Source organism: Aotus nancymaae, unplaced genomic scaffold (genome assembly GCF_030222135.1).
Source record: "Aotus nancymaae isolate 86718 unplaced genomic scaffold, 86718_ANA_hifiasm-v0.15.2.pri h1tg000011l, whole genome shotgun sequence".
In the NCBI taxonomy this organism is placed as follows: Eukaryota; Metazoa; Chordata; class Mammalia; order Primates; family Aotidae; genus Aotus; species Aotus nancymaae.
This window is the reverse complement of record NW_026988422.1, coordinates 72,945,112-72,964,657: the sequence shown is the minus strand read 5'-3', so window position 1 is coordinate 72,964,657 and position 19,546 is coordinate 72,945,112. Positions and strand designations below refer to the sequence as shown.

Here is a 19,546-nt window from a genome sequence, read left to right as displayed (position 1 = left end):
TTCGAATGTCATTGTGATTGGGATTGTTGAAGGCTAAGAGGAGCCTTGCTTTCTTTTCTCAAATGGAACGTGGACATGTGTTGGTGTTTTTGTTGCCAGAATTAGCTTTTAACAGACTTTTCAATTCCATGGATTAGTTAACATTTCTTTACTTTTTTTTTTTTTAACAAATAAAAACTTTAAAAATTACTGTGTTATCACTATAATTTCATAAAACAAAAGGCCTTTCAAACAAACATGAGTAAGAATTTAATTTCAGAATGAAGAGCATTTAAAAAATATAATACATTTAACATTATAAAAAACTTAATACCTTGTTCTGATATTTCTCATTTTGAAAACTTTGTCACTGACCAGTATTGGCTGTGAGCTGGTATTTGAAAGCAATTATATTAGACTACCTAGATCGTGTCATATTTAGGCATATATACATACATTTTTATAAATTGAAAAGAAAAATCATCATTATTATGGTAATAACTTACATTTACATTAAGCCTTTAATTATAGAATACTTTTACATACATTATCCCGTACAATTAGTATGTGCCTTTGAAACATAGTCTTAATAGCCTAAGCTAAATGGAATTAGGAATAGAAGTCTAGTGTTTAAGTAAATTGTTGGTGTCCTAGAGTCAAATATGAATAATTTTTAAATTATCTACCTCTTTGATTGTTTTCCCTGTCTCTGTTACCCAGCTATTATATTAGCAAGAGTAAACAAACAACACGGTGATGATATGTACACATCTTATCACCATACATGTAGAGTAGCCCAGCCACATACATGCATATATTCTGACAAACATGAATTTATACGTGAGGAATAATAAGGAAATGATATAAAATACCATCTGAGAAAATCTTGGGAATATGTAGGGCAAAGATTAAGGGTGGGAGGGAGAGAAAGCACAGGCAGAAGTGAGCTAGTGAACGATGATTTTTACTCTAAGTGAATGGAGTGTTTGCTGTTCCAAAGCTGTGTTTAAAAACACATATATATTTTTTATTTCAACTCAAGTGTTCTATCATGAATAATTGAACAGAGGTATGTCCAGTTGTGAATGGTTTCTTTGAACAAGATTTTGAACAAGTCTTTTCCCTTTGCCAGTTCCACCTTCCACCTCCTACTTTCTGTCCTAGGATTAGAAACTGGCTCCCTGAGATTCCCTAGAGAACTAGCTCTGGATTTCTGGTTTGCAAGGGTTTCTCTGAAGCAAAATCTCCTGGAAAATTGCTAAATCACCAGCCTTATTTCGAAGACCCTCAACCAAGCTAGAACTTCAGTTAGGCATTACTTAATTAATCAGTTAATTCAGGCAGTGATCATTCAACAAACATTCACATCAGCCTTGGTGCTTGCTGGGCAGTGGGGATGCAACAGAGGGTAAGATAGAAATGGTATCTACCTGTGGGACCTCACAGTCTGTTGGGGAGATGGGCGAACTAGGAAATAAATAATTGGTTACAAATAATGATAATTTCTAGATAGGAAACAAATGGGCCGCTGTTATCAATCAATCTGAAAGAAGCAATGTGGCAAACTCATCAGACAATGTGAAAATTCAAATTGGAATCAACAATCAACAATTGCTTGAGGTCAGGAATTTGAGACCAGCCTGGCCAATGGGGTGAAACCCCATCTCTACTAAAAATACAAAAAAAATTAGTCGGGCAGGGTGGCACATGCTTGTAGCCCCAGCTACTCGGGAGACTGAGGCAGGAGAATAGCTTGAACCTGGGAGGCAGAGGTTGCAGTGAGCCAAGATTGTGCCACTGTACTCCAGCCTGGGAGACTCCATCTCAATAAATAAATAAATAAATAACCAACCAACCTAGTATCCAGTATCCTATTACAGCAGCACAAAACATACAATGACTGTGGTTATACAATTTCACATTCCCACCAGCAATCTGATTACAGGTGTGAACCACCCTGCCTAGCCTCTGTTTTTTTCAAATTACCTAGTGTCAGGGCTGGGTGTGGTGGCTCACTCCTATAATTCCAGCACTTTGGAAGGTTGAGGCTGGTGGATTGCTTGAGGTCAGGAGTTTGAGCCTGGCCAACGTGGTGAAACCCCATCTCTACTAAAAATACAAAAAATTAGCTAGGTGTGGTGGTGCGCGCTTGTAATCCTAGCTACTTGGGAGGCTGAGGCAGGAGAATTGCTTGAACCCGGGAGGTGGATGGAGGTTGCAGTGAGCTGAGATCACGCCACTGCACTCCATCCTGGGTGGCAAAGCGAGACTCTGTGTGTGTATATGTATGTTTGCATATGTATATGTATATGTGTGTGAGTATGTGTATGCATATGTGTATATATACCTGTGTGTATATACATATATGTGAAAAGGTCACAGATTATACAGGAAATTTGGTTTGCTTTTATAATATCAAAAATTATTTTAAGAAAAGAAGCTATCGGGGAAAAAATCGTTGCCTCTTAATTTTTCCATGGCCTCTCCTTACTGAATAATTTTCTGCAAAACAACCATTTGCTGGATTATTTACAGGAAGCAAAAGGCACTCCCATAGAAAGGGTAAAGCTGTTTGGCTGACTTAATATTCACACTGTAAATTCTTCTTTCTACGTCTTGGAGCTAACAGGTTGACCAGATAACACAAATTATCCAGAAACCTAAACAGTTTTAGTTTTTCAGGAGTTATGTTTATATGTCATTTTGTTCTTCTCCAGGGAAAAACAAAATCATCTAACCTTGACCGAGCATCTAACTTTGTGAATAAGACCATAGGACTGCACGCGGGTCGCGTATACATGGTTGGAGAGAGGAGAGTAGTAGGCAAAGAAAGCCTATGAAGTAGAAAAGGTTCCGTGCACAGGCAGAACATAGGTAACAGGGAAAGGTTAGTTTGGCGAGTAGTGGCTCAGCAAAGGATTTCTGGGGTGGCATTTGGACTAGACTTTGAAGGTGGCCAGTGTTACACTTGAGACTAGCCCTGCCCCACAGATCAGTTACCTTGACAAGCTCCTGAGGATACCCATTAGGCCTCTTTTTCATATTAAAATTAACAACTGTTTGTTACCTGAGGGCATACGTCTTGTTAGGGAGCAATAATAATTTATCAGTTTCCATCAAGTTACATTTTATCATTATAATGGTTTCAGAGGAGGCTGCTTTTAGCTCTTGCAGTGCATTTTAATGTGTTGCAAGAAACATGGAAAATGACTAACAGTGTAATGGACCAGGAGCTGGGGAGGCCACGAACGGGACATGCTATGACCGGACCATGAAAGTGCTTCTCTAGAAATCATATGCATTCTCCATGTTAGAAGAAGCCAGTAGGCACAGCTGGGTTTCACTCGATACTCTTAGACATGTGAGCACAATTGCTCGTCTCCTTGGTTTGGTGGCATTTACCCTCAGTCTCCCCTCTGGTGGCCCCGGACCCATGAATGAGATCCCAGGTTCAGGGTTGCACAAGAAGAGGAAATGTCCTGCCCATGCAAGTGTGTGCAGTTTTTTGAAGATGCTCTCACTGAAGGTGATGATTCATTACGAATGCTGTCAAGCATGTGCTTCTCAAAGAGAAAGAAAAGTTAGAGATCAGATATGAAGGTATTTATGGCATTCAGAGCCCTGGCAGGTAGGCCTGCTTCATTCCAGAACCCTGGGAAAAACTGACCACTTTTAGAGTCCAGCCAGCTTGTTCAGGCAGCTTTCAGAAATGAACATAGTAAATGCCAAACTAACCTTTTGAGGAAGAAGTAGTCCCCGCTTATCCACAGTTCTCTTCGTGCTTTGAGTTACCTGGGGTCAACTGCAACTTGAAAATATTAATTGGAACATTCCAAAAATGAACACTTTATATTTCAGTTGCATGCTGTTGTGAGGATTGTGATGAAATCTCGCGCTGTTTCGCTCTGTCATGCCTGGGACATGACTCATCCCTTGTCTAGCATTTCCACACTGTATATACCACCCATCTGTAAGTCACTCGGTAGCTGTCTCCGTTAGATGGAGAAAACACAGGTGTGCAGGGTTTGCTACTATCTGGGGTTTCAGGGATCCACTGGGGATCTTAGCACTTGTCCCCCATGGAGAAGGAGGGACTACTGTAGCTGATGAGAAGAGGCCATCTTACTCTATGTCCTAATAGTAAATCTATTCTAAATAAGGCCTCGCCCAAGGTCTTAACTTTCTCTGTTATGCCCTAAAGCATACAGTTGGGACCTCAGAATTCTTAGTAAGGGTTTGTTGATTATTGACTGATGTCCTGTCCTCAGATGTTTGCAAAAGATGTTGCTAAATAATTGTGGCTAAACTCTAGCCCAGAGTTACAAGGTTACAATGAGCTGTGATCACATTGTTACACTCCAGCTTGGGTGACAGAGCAAGACCCTGTCTTTTGGGGGGAAAAAAAAAAAAAAACAATCTCTTTAAAAAAATGCAGCAAAATAGCACCAGACTGTATACCCATTAAAATCAAAAATACAAAATTAAATTTAAAAACAAAATACTAGCCATAAAGATGCATTTGACTTCAGAATGCATTACATCAACACTCCATCTTCATAACACTAATATTTTTCCAAAATATTTTGAGCGCTTTTTATTTCCCCCATTGGTTTTGAATATTCTGATCTTAAAACCAAATCACTTACATACTAGAATGCAGGAGAGATTTATCACCCAGTAGAATGAACTTCAGTGAATCCTAGTGTTTCTGATAAGTTAGTCTTCAGTTGGGTGTTGGGGTATGTTCTGTCTCTCTCCGATTTCTGAATTTGGAAGTGAGTGAGTTACAGTACATTTTGATTCGGTTTTAATCCATCAAAATCAAGTTAGTTGTAAGTGATGGAAGAGCTTACTTTGTGTAGTCCGGGCTGCCTGGAGACATCAGCCACATGCCAAAAGCTTGCTGGTTGCCCAGCAACCTTGCCGGAGGAATAGATTTTCTGCCACTGGCTCCCTTTTTAGTCGAGGCGGAATCTATTAACACTACTATTCTAGCCCAGAGAACTGGAGCTGGAGTTTAGCTGAAAAGAATGGTCTAGGTTTTTTTGTTTTTGTTTTTTTAATAACCCAGCACCGTGTTTCTGGCTTCTAAACCCTACTGCTGATTTCATTGACTTCTACATAAAGACTTAGAGCTTATTAATATTACTTAGCACTGTAGAAGCTAAAGAGGTCAGTCTCGTGCCTCCTTTGCCCCTAAGGAAGCTCATTGTTTCATTTCTGTAGAAACTACCTCACAGGCAATGGGTGTGGACCATGAGCACCAAGTTGAAGGGGAGCAGAGAAGAGTGACCTCATTTGCCCCCATACTTATTCTAAGTCCTCACCAGGCTGTGTCTTCCAGAGGCAAACTTATCTGGTGGTTGAAGCTGGTATTCAAGTATATGTGATCTAGCTCTGATTGAAAAGTGCCTGTGTATTCCTTCCTCTTACACTTCAATCAAAGAATGTCTTTTCTCCTTTTGTAGCTAAATACTTCACCGGCAGGATTGATGGTTTTCTTCTACCAGGGGAGTTTGCGCTGCCGTCAGCCCCATTGTTTTGCTTATGCTCTTAATGTAATAGCTTTGGGTTGTAGCACAGGAAGATGATGCTAAGCCCAGCGTCAGGTGGCTGGAGTTATTTGCCACTGCTGAAATGCAATTTTAATAATGGATTATATCAGCCAAATGTGTTTCCTTGTCCCTTTGTAAAACAAAAGAAGATCTCAGCACATTAACCCACTGATGGCAGGAGAAAATCAAAATCTCCAAGAATGCTAATTAATTAAATGGCGCTTGCATCTCAAATTATACATCTCCTTAATAGGCTTCAGAAATTCTCTGGGTAGACAAGGAAGGGTTGCTCCAAGCCATCTCATCAGTCCTACTTTTTCTAAGGCACAGATGTAGAAAAGATACAGAAAGTAGTTTGTGGTTTGGTAGAGAAACGAGCTATTTGACAAAAGCGATGACGAAACTTGACTAACCCCAGGTTGTGTTTATTTGTTCTGATCATGCTGAACTTTATTAATTGTGATAACTGTCAGAGGCCTTCGAACCAGAGTGACTCCATTTTGAGTGAGGGCTAGGAAGATGAGGCTAAGATTTGCTGGGCTGCATTCTCAAAAAGTCGGGCATTTCTAGCCTCTAGATGCTTATGGTTAAGGGAACAAATTAATAATGTTTACTAAACAGACCCAGACTTGGGAGTGTCCAGATATCCCAATATCTGGAGAACAAAGGCACACCTAATTTTGCTTTAAAGATAATATCGATTCTTGCAAAATATAGTAATTAAGAAAATTAATCCTTTATCACAAACCCTCGTAGCAGACCACATCTCCCCATACATACAAGTATTATACCTAGGCTGGATGCATTCCTCCTCTTACTTTCAGGAATGTCCTACTCTGTCTATGAAGTAGCTGTTGTTTCGCCACTTAACTTTCTTTCTTTTTTTTATATTTTGAGACAGAGTCTAGCTTTGTGGCCCAGACTGGAGTGCTGTGTGCAATCTCTGCTCACTGTAACCTCTGCCTCCTGGGTTCAAGCGATTCTCCTGCCTCAGCCTCCCAAGTAGCTGGGACTACAGGCACCCACCACTGTGCCCAGCTAATTTTTGTATTTTTAGTAGAGATGGGGTTTCACTGTGTTGGCCAGGCTGGTCTTGAACCCCTGACCTCAGGTGATCCGCCTGCCTCAGCCTCCCAAAGTGCTGGGTTTACAAGCATGAGTGACCGCGCCCTGCATGCCACTTTGCTTTCTTAGGGTTTTACTCTGCACTGCAGACTTGCGCTGAATTCTTTCTTGTGCGAGATCCAAGAACCCTCTCTTGGGGTCTGGATTGGAACCCCTTTCCTTTAACTCAGGTCTTTGGGCTTATATTTTCCTGAGTAATCTTAGAATATTACCAATGCGATGGACCTTTGTAGTTCCACACGCTCAGTTTTATAAATAAGGAAATCTAAGAAGTGAGAAAGTTTGCTCGAGGATGTACAGCTCTGTCCAAAGTGGAGAGCAGGGGGCAAAATCCCAGCCGTAGCACTGTTACAGGAAAGGGTTCTAATCCAGACCCCAAGAAAGGTTCTTGAATCTCATGCAAGAGAGAATTCAGGGCGAGTCCATAAAGTGAAAGCAAGTTTATTAAGAAAGTAAAGGAATGAAAGAATGGCTACTCCATAGACAGAGCAGCCCCAAGGGCTGCTGGTTGCCCATTTTTATAGTTATTTCTTGATGATATGCTAAACAAGGGAGGATTATTCATGCCTCCCCTTTTTAGACCGTATAGGGTAACTACCTGACGTTGCCATGGCATTTGTAAACTGTCGTGGCACTGGTGGGAGTGTAGCAGTGAGGACGACCAGAGGTCACGCTCGTAGCCATCTTGGCTTTGGTGGGTTTTGGCCGGCCTCTTTACAGCAAACTGTTTTATCAGCAAGGTCTTTGTGACCTGTATCTTGTGCCGACCTCCTGTCTCATCCTGTGACTTAGAATGTCTTCACCATCTGGGAATGCAGCCCAGTAGGTCTCAGCCTTATTTTACCCAGCTGCTATTCAAGATGGAGTTGCTCTGGTTCAAACGCCTCTGACAGCACCACACATGTGATGTGTTTGAAGTGAACTGAGGAAGGAAAATTACCTGTGTCTGCAGTTCTCGTGCCATTCATTTATCCGACATATTTGTGAGAGATCTGTCTGGTGAGGTACTGAGCTTCCGGTGACACAGTGTACAAATTGAAATCAGCATCGGTAAGAATCTTAGAAGTCTTCCAATTCCAACATACTGTGACTCAGCCAAAGATACTCTGACTCAGCCATTTTATTTATTCATTCATTCAATTCCTTCATGTTGCAAACACTTATTAGACATTTCCTACTTACTACAGCAAATCTCTGCACAACAAAAGTATTTTTAAGTCCCGATCTGAGTCACTTGTATCAAGGAACATTCCATATCGACTTCTCTTAGCAGCAGCAGTCTTTGGATGTTTTATCCTAACATAACTTGATTTTTAAAGGCACATAGCTCATTCATTTTCTTTCTAACTGTTCGCTTTAGGTCTCCAGCCAACTTTATATGCAAGATTTTTAAAGTCTGCTATGAAACTCTAGTGTAAGGACTTGCTTAAGTTTTAGGTCTATGTTAAGCGTGTCTTTAGAGTTGACTTACTTGGCTAGGGAAATCATCTGTTCTCAAAGTCTTGATCTATGCATACCCCATGGTCATTTGTTCCTGGTTTTTGTTGTTATCTCTATTTGCTCAGAAATACCCAGGATCCTAAAGTCTGCCATAAATTTCACATGGTTATTGCATTTCCTTCTACTACCATGCTCCAAGCACCAATCTGAAGGAGCGGTGTGAGAAAACAACTAAACATATTTACCCTGCTGTTCTTTGCATTTTCTTTGTTCTCCTGTTACATCGTGATATCTGGCTATCGGATTTCTTAGAAAAGTAGAAACAGCCGAGGGCACTGTTTTTGTAATTTCATATTAAATTCATTTCCTTGAAAATCTATCTGGCTTGAGATGAGAGTTCTTCAGACTTCTCTTCCATTTTGGCATGTTTCCTTTTTCTTTTCCCATGCAGCCCACATCTAGTTTTTCAAGCATACTCAAGTTGAATGTATTTTCGTTTTAGCATCAGAAGGCACCACTGCGTGGACTAACCTTAATGGGCCTCTCTCTGCCACCCATCAGTGTTTCATGCAGTGGTTCCCGACCATCAAAGTGTGCTCTGGGCTAAGTACTCTGCTGGATGATTTGGCCTGCAGTTCTCAATCAATACAGCTACTTACCCTAAGGGGCAGTTCATGTTATTATTCCCATTTGACTGATATGGAAACGGAGACTGAGAAAGTGTGAGCAATTTTTAAGTCAAGGTCACATATTGTAAGTGGTGTGAGTAGGACCCAAGGTTATGTTTATGCGATTTTGAAGTCCGCTGTCGACCCTAGCTATCAGCCCTGCTTTATTTCTCTATTATAGACATCCTTTTTTTTTTTTAAATGGTGACAAAGGCAAAATAAAAACGGAGGAGTGATTTATGTATCATTTTCACTGGATGGGTATTTTCTGTGTTTCTCAGAACACTCGCCAGTAAGAAAAATAAACGTTAAATTAATTTGGTCAAAACTGCACATTATATCCTTTGCTAGGAGATGCTATTTTATTTTTATTTAGTTTTCTCAAATTTCCATTTGACTATATAATCTTTTTGTCTTCAAATCCCTTTAAAAGCACAAAATGGGAAAGGTTTCAGTTGAAAGACAAGTGAAGAACTTGGTATTACACAACTAAAATTTTAAAAATAAAAGGAAGAAAAGTGGCCAGGTATCGTGGCTCACACCTGTAATCCCAGTACTTCGAGAGGCCGAGGCAGGTGGATCACTTGAGGTCAGGAGTTAGAGACCAGCCTGGCCAACATGGTGAAAATACAAAAATACAAAAATTTTTGTTTCTACTAAAAATACAAAAATTATCTAGGTGTGGTAGCGCACACCTATAATCCCAACTACTCGGGAGGCTAAGGCAGGAGAATCCCTTGAACCCAGGGGGTAGAGGTTACAGTGAACTGAGATCATGCCACTACACTCCAGTCTGGGTGAGAGTGAGACTCCATCTCAAAAATAATTAATTAACTAATTAATTTTTTTTTTCAAAAAAAAGGGGAAAAAGGAAAACAATCTTTTGAAGTCCCTTAGAGATCTCAGCCTCCTGCTTCATTCTGTCTTCACTTTAAAATTCTGTTTTTATTCTTTACCCGGACTCCTCCAAGACCAGGAATATGAGTCCCCTGTTTCTTATCTCCTACCCAGAGGCTTTTGTTTTTTGATCCAAGTCCTGGCTAGATTTCGTGCCATCCATGTGCTTCTCTACCCACGTGGGTACATTGCGCTCCTTGAGGGGAGGAACCACTGGGCTTTACCATCTTTGTGACCTTACAGTGGCCACAGTAACTACTTAGGAAATGCATAAATGAATTGCGTTTTGGGTAGAAGAGCAAATGCATTACGTGGATCTGTTTTTCTGAGTTAACTCTAGCCAAGTGATTAACCCTCTCTGGGTGACAGTGAGAAATTTGAGAAGCTGCAGTAACTCATTTATATCACTAGGGTTCCATTTGGAAAATGATACCTCCTGTTGTCTCATTTAATTAGTAATTGTGTTTTCAGTTCCAGCTGAAAGCCTCAGAAGAAAGAATAGTAATAAACTGTGGTATATGGTATTATTATTGTTATCTAATTATATTTACCATTGTGGCAGTTTTCAATTGAGGTTCTTTTGAAGAAGGAACTTGTCGATGTTATCTAGTAGGCTGCCCTCTTGTTCCTCCCTTACCTCTCCATGTATTCTAAACTCCAGTATTAAGTACGAACCTCTTCGGCCGGGCGCGGTGGCTACGCCTGTAATCCCAGCACTTTGGGAGGCCGAGGCTGGTGGATCACGAGGTCAAGAGATCGAGACCATCCTGGTCAACATGGTGAAACCCCGTCTCTACTAAAAATACAAAAAATTAGCTGGGCATGGTGGTGCGTGCCTGTAATCCCAGCTACTCAGGAGGCTGAGACAGGAGAATTGCCTGAACCCAGAAGGCGGAGGTTGCGGTGAGCCAAGATTACGCCATTGCACTCCAGCCTGGGTAACAAGAGCGAAACTCTGTCTCAAAAAAAAAAAAAAAAAAAAAAAGTATGAACCTCTTTTATAGATATGTAAATTGAGGCACACATTTTTGTTGTTTGTTTTTTCTTAAATACATGGCCTCAGGTTGTTTGGTAAGTTCATTTTGGATCTAGAGATTTATTCACCAGTCTTTTCAGAGTTGTTCCCCCCACATTGGCAAAGGCAGTGAGGGAACCAAGGGAACCATGGCCCAACAAGAGGTTGAAAGATATGGGAGCTGCTTTGGCTCTGCAATTTACTTGTTGCATGGCTTTGGGCAGTCCATCCTTCCATCCACTCATCCATCCATTTTATTCATCCATTAAGCGTTTCATGGAATCCACAAGATTGGATAGTCCATCCATCCATCCATCCATCCATCCACTCACCCAGCAAACATTTCATGGAATCCTCTAAATTGGACAGTCCATCCATTCATCCATCCATCCATTCATCAAACATTTCATAGAATCCTCTAGATTGGATGGACAGTCCATCCATTCATCCATCAGACATTCCATGGAATCCATTAGATAGGACGGTCCATCTATCCATTCATCCATCCACTCATTCATCCACCAAACATTTCATGGAACCCACCAGGAATCCTTCATTTTGTGGAGTCCCACCAGGCTAGATGTTGGTATTACGAAGATGAATAGGACATTGTCTCTGTTCTCAAGGAACTTCCTGTTAAGGGTGTGGATTCAGACACATAAACCAACACCCTCAGAGAAATGCCATGGGTGCTTCGTTAGAAGTGTGTCCAGGTCGAATGGCAGCCCAGAGGAGAGAGAAGCAGTATGCTCTGTGGTGCTTTGGAGAGGCTCTGTGGCAGAACTGGCCTTGGGTTGAGTTGAGTTAAGAAAAATAAGACATAATCAAGGGGTTATGCCATGCTAAAGAATTTGGATTTTATACTGATTTGTAATTTCCTAGTGATGGGGCCACTGATGTTTTTAAAACAGAGAACAGCACAGCCATTTCTATGTTTTTGGAAGATAAACCTGGAGGATGACCTTATTTAATCTTTATTAGCTTCACTTTTCACATCTAGAAGACAGACACAAATTATACCTGCTTCTCTTGGTCATGGGTTTCTTTGGGTTACATTTATCTGTGAAATGCAATTAAAATAGCTAGCGTGCACTCACTACTTTCTAAGCACTTTTTTTTATTGCATTTTAGGTTTTGGGGTACATGTGAAGAACATGCAAGATTGTTGCATAGGTACACACATGACAGCGTGATTTGCTGCCTTCCTCCCCTTCACCTATATCTAGCATTTCTCCCCATGCTATCTCTCCACAACTCCCCACCCCCTGCTGTCCCTCCCCTATTTCCCCCCAACAGACCCCAGTGTGTGATGCTCCCGCCCCGTGTCCATGTGTTCTCATTGTTCAACACTCGCCTATAAGTGAGAACATGCAGTGTTTGATTTTCTGTTCTTGTGTCAGTTTGCTAAGAATGATGGTTTCCAGGTTCATCCATGTCCCTACAAAGGACACAAACTCATCGTTTTTGATGGCTGCATAGTATTCCATGGCGTATATGTGCCACATTTTCCCTGTCCAGTCTATCGTCGGTGGGCATTTGGGTTGGTTCCAGGTCTTTGCTATTGTAAACAGTGCTGCAATGTACTTTCTAAGCACTTTAATCCTCGCAGCAACTTCATGAAGGTTATTATTGCTATTATTTATATTTTAGCAATGCAGATAGTTACAGAGGCTGAAACCTGACCTAGGGCTACACAGCTAGGACTAGTGGCATAGCCAGGATTTGAAACCAGGTGTACCAGATTTTGGAGTCCCCATGTTCATAGCCACCATGCAGTGCTGTTAAGATGCTGGCAAGGTGGTTGTCCGGGCATGGTGGCTCACGCCTGCAATCCTAGCTCTTAGGGAGGCAGAGGCGGGGGGGATAGCTTGAGCCCAGGAGTTCAAGTCCTGCCTGAGCAATATAGGGAGACCCCATTCTCCACAAAAAGGAAAAAAAAAAAGACGCTGACAAGGCTTTTAATCTGTGCTTCATTTCTCACCTGAAACATCTTGGCTGGTGACTTTATTTTGCCTCCAGTGACCTTTGCCGAGTGGTGATGTATTGGAAAGTTTCAAGATCAGCTCAAACACATGTGCCATTATTTACAACTGTTTAATCTTTGTCTTTAATAATATAGTCTTTTATCATTCAATAGAACCCAGTTTACGGAGTAGAATATACGACTAATTCTTTTGTACTATCTGGGTGTTATAACCGACGTATGTTTCTATGGGCATATACATAAATCTTCCTCCCAGTGTTAACAGAAAATCAATTGTGACTCTGACTTCATCCTTTTGGGGAGTTCCTCTGAAGATCCATATTATGAATAGGTAAAAAGTGAAATTGTAGAGGATATAATGAGACGGATTAGAGCAGGGGAAAGATCTTGAATGGGGTAGGCTTGTTAAGAAGAGCTGCCAAAGAACAGAATAGACAAAGGTAAGGAAGTAGGTTTGGCAAACTCAGCAAGCTCTGCTTGTTGAAAAGACAGTCTGGAAGATATTCTAGAAGTTCACATGCAGGCAGTTGCAATCCAAGGACAAGTTAACAGCACTGCTTTAGTAAAAAGTTTATTCACTGGATTTTCTCTGTGCTAGGTCACTGCTGGGTGAAAAAAAGGCTGCATTATCTGCTAACCATGAATGGGCGTCTTTAAGTATTGCTGCTCGAAGATTCAGGAAGCTCAAGAATAATAATTAAAATAAAATGCTGTTCCATGTCTTGACCTGTGTTCAGTGTGCCAAGGAATAGTACTGGAAAATGCCAGGGTTACACATTTTGTGGCTTGGGAGGAATGTTTTGATCAACCTTCAGCTGCTCATAAAAAATAAATACTGCCGTGTTCTTGTACCGACTGTTTCTTGAAGATCTTTTAAAGTAGATTTCTAGCTGAAATTTCACCTTAACTTAAAAAAAAAAAAGGAGGGAAGAAAAGGAAAGCTGTGCCTTACTTAAACCATTAGGCATGTCATGCCAGAGTAAAATAATGAAATCATAAAGAGAAAATGCTCCATTGAGATAAAACAGCTGTCCTTTATATTCACTGCTTAAGTGTAATTCATCTGCTGTTTGTAGGTTATGTCTTAATGGGAAGGAATATTAAGGGAATGATAAAAAAAAGTCTTCATTAAATGGAAGAGCCTTGCACAAAATATATCTTCAATTGAAGCAGCTGTTTTGGAAGAGCAGATTCTGAGACGTGGGCAGAAATATATCCCCTGAGATTCTGCTGCCTGGCATGCGGGAAGAATGGAGGAGTGGGGCAGTGGAGGAGAACGGGCCTCATGGCATCAAAGTGAGACTTGGTGGAGGCCACCGCCTAGTGCATCCATTCTCATACCTTGATGCGTATTGGAATAATGTTTCAAACCTGGGAAGTTTGAAAAACGTCTGATGCCCAATTCCACCTCCAGAAATTCTGACTTAATTGGTCTGGGATATGGCCTGGGCATAGAGATTTTTTCCAAATTCCCCAGGGGATTCTAATGTACGGCAAAATTTGAGCACTGGTCTAGAAGATGACTGGTTTCTTTTCCTTCATGTGTTCCTTGCAGCTAGGGCAGTTTGCTGTAGGGACTTGGGCTGGAAGATTGCATGTGCCAGAAGATGTTGGAGCAGAAACCCTGGACTAAGTCTGTTTAGATAGCTTCCTTTCTTTAAGGTCTAAAAGTTAAAATTCCAATGTTTTTTTCAAAAATGAGTCTTGAAAGTTTTTCCCATCAAAAAAGAATACATAGGGCAGGGTGTGGTGGTTCACACCTGTAATCCCAGTACTTTGGGAGGTCGAAGTGGGCGGATCACCTGAGGTCAGGAGTTCCAGACCAGCCTGGCCAACATGGTGAAACCCTGTCTTTACTAAAAGTATAAAAATGTTTTAGATTACAGATATGGTGGCGCACACCTGTAATCTCAATTACTCGGGAAGCTGAGGCAGGAAAATCGCTTGAACCCAAGAGGCAGAGGTTGCAATGAGCTGATATTGAGCCACTGGGTGATGGAGCAAGACTCTGTCTCACAAAAATAAATAAATAAATAAAATAAAGGAATGCATGATTATATTCTATCTGAATTCCATAGTAGTGGGGTGGGAGAAAAGCACATCTCTGGTCAGGCAGAATTCCCAGGAAGGGGATGATTAGTGAGGTGACACTTACCAAGTCTTCTTGGGGAATGAAAGTCGACCCTGATTTGCTGCTGTAAAAAACAAGCCAAAAACCAACCAAACAAAAAAAGAAGAACAAAGAAAGAAGAAAGGAAACAATAGAGTCACATTCTTGATTATAGATCAGACCACCAGAATCCCACATCCCAACTTCAGTGGGAGATTTCTTGTCTCTCTTCAGGATTTCCAGGGAAGACCAGGCAGTATGCTGTAACATAAGGAAGAGGAAACATGGCTTTTAGTCAGTACTTTGCTAATAATAAGCTTTGACCTTAAATAATTCACTTAACTGTTAAGAGACTGGTTTTTGTCAATCTGTAAAACAGAGTAGTACCATCCTTTCTAGCTTCCTCTCCAAGATGAGATACAGTTTGATCGAGGACATTTAATTCCTTACAAGGAGCTTCTTCCCAAGCTGATGTGTTAGCTTGGGGTGGTTCAGCACCACCATCGCTGAAGTGGCGCGCAGATCCGTTGAGGAGGCTTGCGGGTCAAAGGCCTGGGAATAAAGTCAGGAAGTCCGAGGGGTGGAGGCGATCTAGGTGGATCCAAGAGACTGAAGACAGGCTTGAGCAGTGCTTCGCAAACTGAATATGCCCACAAGTCTCCTAGAGATGTTAAAATACAGATTCTGATTCAACAGGTAGAGTGAGAATCTGTATTTTTTTTTTTTTTGAGATGGAGTCTCGCTCTGTCACCCAGACTAGTGTGCAGTGGTGCGATCTCAGCTCACTGCAGCCTCCGCCTCCCAGATTCCAGCGATTCTCATGCCTCAGCCTCCTGGGTGGCTGGGATTATAGGCATGCACCACTATGCCCAGCTAATTTTTGTATTTTTTGTAGAGACGGAGGTTTCACCATGTTGGCCAGGCTGGTCTGGAATTCCAGACCTCAGATGATCCTCCCGCCTTGGCCTCCCAAAGTGCTAGGATTACAGGCGTGAGCCACCACAACTGGCCAGAATCTGCATTTCTGACAAATGTACCCCCAGGTGATGATGATGCTGGCCCCTGGATTGCACTTTGAGAGGCAGGGCAGTTAATGAGTGTCATCAGCTGGCATTCAGGTTTTTCTTAGGTCAGCTGGGGAGAGCGAAGGGGAAAGACGGCGTGGGCCGAGGGGCCTTGTGTGTGGCTTTCCTCCATGCATGACGTGAGTGAAGCCAAAGCACAATAATGTTTTAGCTTTGAGTTTATGACCCCAAACAACTTGGCGTAATCAGTGCCTATTTACATTCTCAACTGCCCTTTTTGTCGATACTAATTTTTATATACTTTTCATTCTCCACATGACCTTTGGGGGAACCTGAGTGTAACAGTTTAGTTATTCCCTGTCAATTTCTTCCCATTTTTATTGAATTCTGGCATGTCAACCTCCTACCTTTTTCTATTTGTGATTCAGTTTAATGTATCTCTCAAGTCTTTGTTACCTATATGTACAGCTATACCTTTGTTACCTACATATATAGCTATACAGATTCTCTTTTAAATGGTGCCTACAAAAGTGGGGTTAAAAAAAAACTATGTTAAGTGGCACAATTATTCAAAATAATCATCTGGTTGACCTTGTTCTCATTTGGTGATCAGTGGAAATGCTGGTTAAACTTGGGGTGAAATCAACTTGCCAACATCATTCTAAATAGGATCCTTTAATTATATTGTTTGCCCAACTGATAGATTTTGTTTTGTCACAGTAAATCAGTGGCTGTGTGGTGTTTTTCTGATCATTTTGTAATGTTCTCACACATTATTTAAGGTTTGTAAAGTTTAAGAATAGATGTAGTTTTATGTGTTCAAATTTAAACAGAGTTTGGAGAGAAGAGGGTTTTAAAAAATATGGTTGTGACATGTTTATTATAAACATGAGAAAATGGAGCTTGTGATTATGCTGGTGGTATATATATTGTACCTTGTCAACAAGAAAGCTTTTATGTTTGTGTATTTAAGGTGGTATTTTCTTTCTTTAAAAAAATTAGAACCGATGATGTCTCTTGGAAGACTTAAAACAGTCTGGTTTAAAATATTCTTCCATAACTACGCTTCTTCCTAAAGTTTCCATGGCTTTCTCTTAGCATTGCAGAACTTTTGAAATTGAGCTGTTTTTCAGCAGCTGCAGACAGTTATTCCTCATTCTCAAACTAGTGCTTCTGGAATATCAGTGTGCATCAGAATCACCTGGAAGGCTATTAACAGACATCTACGCCCTACCACTGGAGTTTCTGATTCAGGAGGTCCAGGGTAGGGCCACAACACTGACATTTCCCCCAAGTTCCCAAGTGATATTGGTGCTCCTACTCCAAGTACCGTAATTTAAGAACCACTGGAGTTTAAGGCCAGGCGCGATGCTCATGCCTATAGTCTTAGCTACTCAGGAAGCTGAGGCAGGAGAATCGCTTGAACCTAGGAGGGGAAGGTTTCAGTGAACCGAGATTGTGCCACTGCACTCCAGCCTGGACGACATAGTGAAATTCCATCTCAAAACAAACAAACAAACAAAAAAACCACTAGAGTTTAGTCTTTGCTAAGTGTTGTCCAGAACCAGCAACATAGATGTTGTACTTCAGTGATGCATCACCTGGAAATTTGTCAGAAATGCAGAAATGCAGGCTCCATTCCAAACCTGCCAAATCCAAACCTGCATTTTAACAAGATCCCCCACGTGATTTGTTTGCACATTGAAGTCTGAGACACCTTGCTTTTAGCTCCTTGCAACATCATGAATGCTCCAGTGATAGCACTGGGATTCCACAAGTGCTGAGGCAAGAGAGAAAGAGAAAGTCCTAAAGAAATTAGAACTCCTATGTACTTATTCTTTCAGACGACATTCTCTCTGGCAAGCTGATGTCAGTCTGACCTTATTTGAATTTGCTTAGATGAGTTAACTTCTGTACTGTTCAAAAAGAAATTTTTAATTAGTTCCTGAATTCTGGAGACAATGAAATATGTATTTATTTTAAACCACTTTTCTATAAAGCATCATGAAATTATAAATTGTTTATCAAAGTAGCAAAGGGATGAGCCTGTAGACCTGAGAGATTTATTTACAGGGCTCCTACAGTGCACATTCTTCTCTGCCTTTCTCTGTAGCCACAGGACTGCATAAAGAAACCTGAAGGTCATACACACACACACACATATATATATGTGTGTGTATATATATGTATATATATGAAATACATATATACGTGTGTATGTATATGTATATAAAATAGAGGCTGGGCATGGTGACTGATGCCTGTAATCCTAGCACTTTGGGATGCTGAGGCGGATGAATCACTTGAAGGAGTTTAAGACCAGCCTGGCCAACATAGTGAAACCCCATCTCTACTAAAAATACAAAAATTAGGCCATGGTGGTGAGTGCCTCTAATCTCAGCTACTTGGAAGGCTGAGGCAGGAGAATTGCTTGAACTGGGCAGGCAGAGGTTGCAGTGAGCCAAGATCACACTACTGCACTCCAGCCTGGGCAATAGAGTGAGAATCCATCTCAAAAAAAAAAAGTATATACATATATATATATATATATATATATATATAGTAATTGAATCATGGGAGTGCTGTTCTGGTGATGGTGAGTGAGTCTCAGGAGATCTGATGGTTTTATTAAGGGGAGTTCCCCTACACATGCTCTCTTGCCTGCCACCATGTAAGACGTGCCTTTGCTTCTCCTTTGCCTTCTACCGTGGTTGTGAGGCCTCCCTAGGTTTAAAGGAACTGTGAGTCCATTAAACCTCTTTTTCTGGCGTGTGTGCGCCTAATCTCAGCTGGTCCACCCGAGCCCCCCTGAGCACCAGCCCTAGTCCCCCGCGCGACCCCTTATCCGCTCCGACAAGATGAAAGAAACAATCATGAACCAGGAAAAACTCGCCAAACTGCAGGCACAAGTGCGCATTGGTGGGAAAGGAACTGCTCGCAGAAAGAAGAAGGTGGTTCATAGAACAGCTACAGCAGATGATAAAAAACTTCAGTTCTCCTTAAAGAAGTTAGGGGTAAACAATATCTCTGGTATTGAAGAGGTGAATATGTTTACAAACCAAGGAACAGTGATCCACTTTAACAACCCTAAAGTTCAGGCATCTCTGGCAGCGAACACTTTCACCATTACAGGCCATGCTGAGACAAAGCAGCTGACAGAAATGCTACCCAGCATCTTAAACCAGCTTGGGGCAGACAGTCTGACTAGTTTAAGGAGACTGGCTGAAGCTCTGCCCAAACAATCTGTGGATGGAAAAGCACCACTTGCTACTGGAGAGGAGGATGATGATGAAGTTCCAGATCTTGTGGAGAATTTTGATGAGGCTTCCAAGAATGAGGCAAACTGAATTGAGTCAACTTCTGAAGATAAAACTTGAAGAAGTTACTGGGAGCTGCTATTTTATATTATGACTGCTTTTTAAGAAATTTTTGTTTATGGATCTGATAAAATCTAGATCTCTAATATTTTTAAGCCCAAGCCCCTTGGACACTGCAGCTCTTTTCAGTTTTTTGCTTATATGCAATTCATTCTTTGCAGCTAATTAAGCCGAAGAAGCCTGGGAATCAAGTTTGAAACCAGGTTAATAAAGTTCTTTGCCTAGTATTCAGTTTTATTTTTTATTTCATTGACACCAATCTGTACACAGTAAACAAAATTGCTTATAGAAAGCTAATCATGGCATGTAATATGGCTGATAACCTTTGGAATTTGATTAAAGATTTAAAATCACAGTGTAGTAAAAAAAAA

General features: G+C 41.1%; 2 protein-coding genes across 3 annotated transcripts in view; both read left to right on the top strand.

Moving 5' to 3' along the window:
- The window catches only part of FOXN3 (forkhead box N3), a 467,496-nt gene that overhangs the window by 63,282 nt on the left and 384,668 nt on the right, over nt 1-19,546 (top strand). The window lies entirely within an intron of this gene.
- On the top strand, nt 18,572-19,402 carry LOC135274188 (transcription factor BTF3). The gene has a single exon (XM_064374499.1). The coding sequence runs from the start codon at nt 18,657-18,659 to the stop codon at nt 19,143-19,145; it is 489 nt and encodes a 162-aa protein (XP_064230569.1). The 5' UTR covers nt 18,572-18,656; the 3' UTR covers nt 19,146-19,402.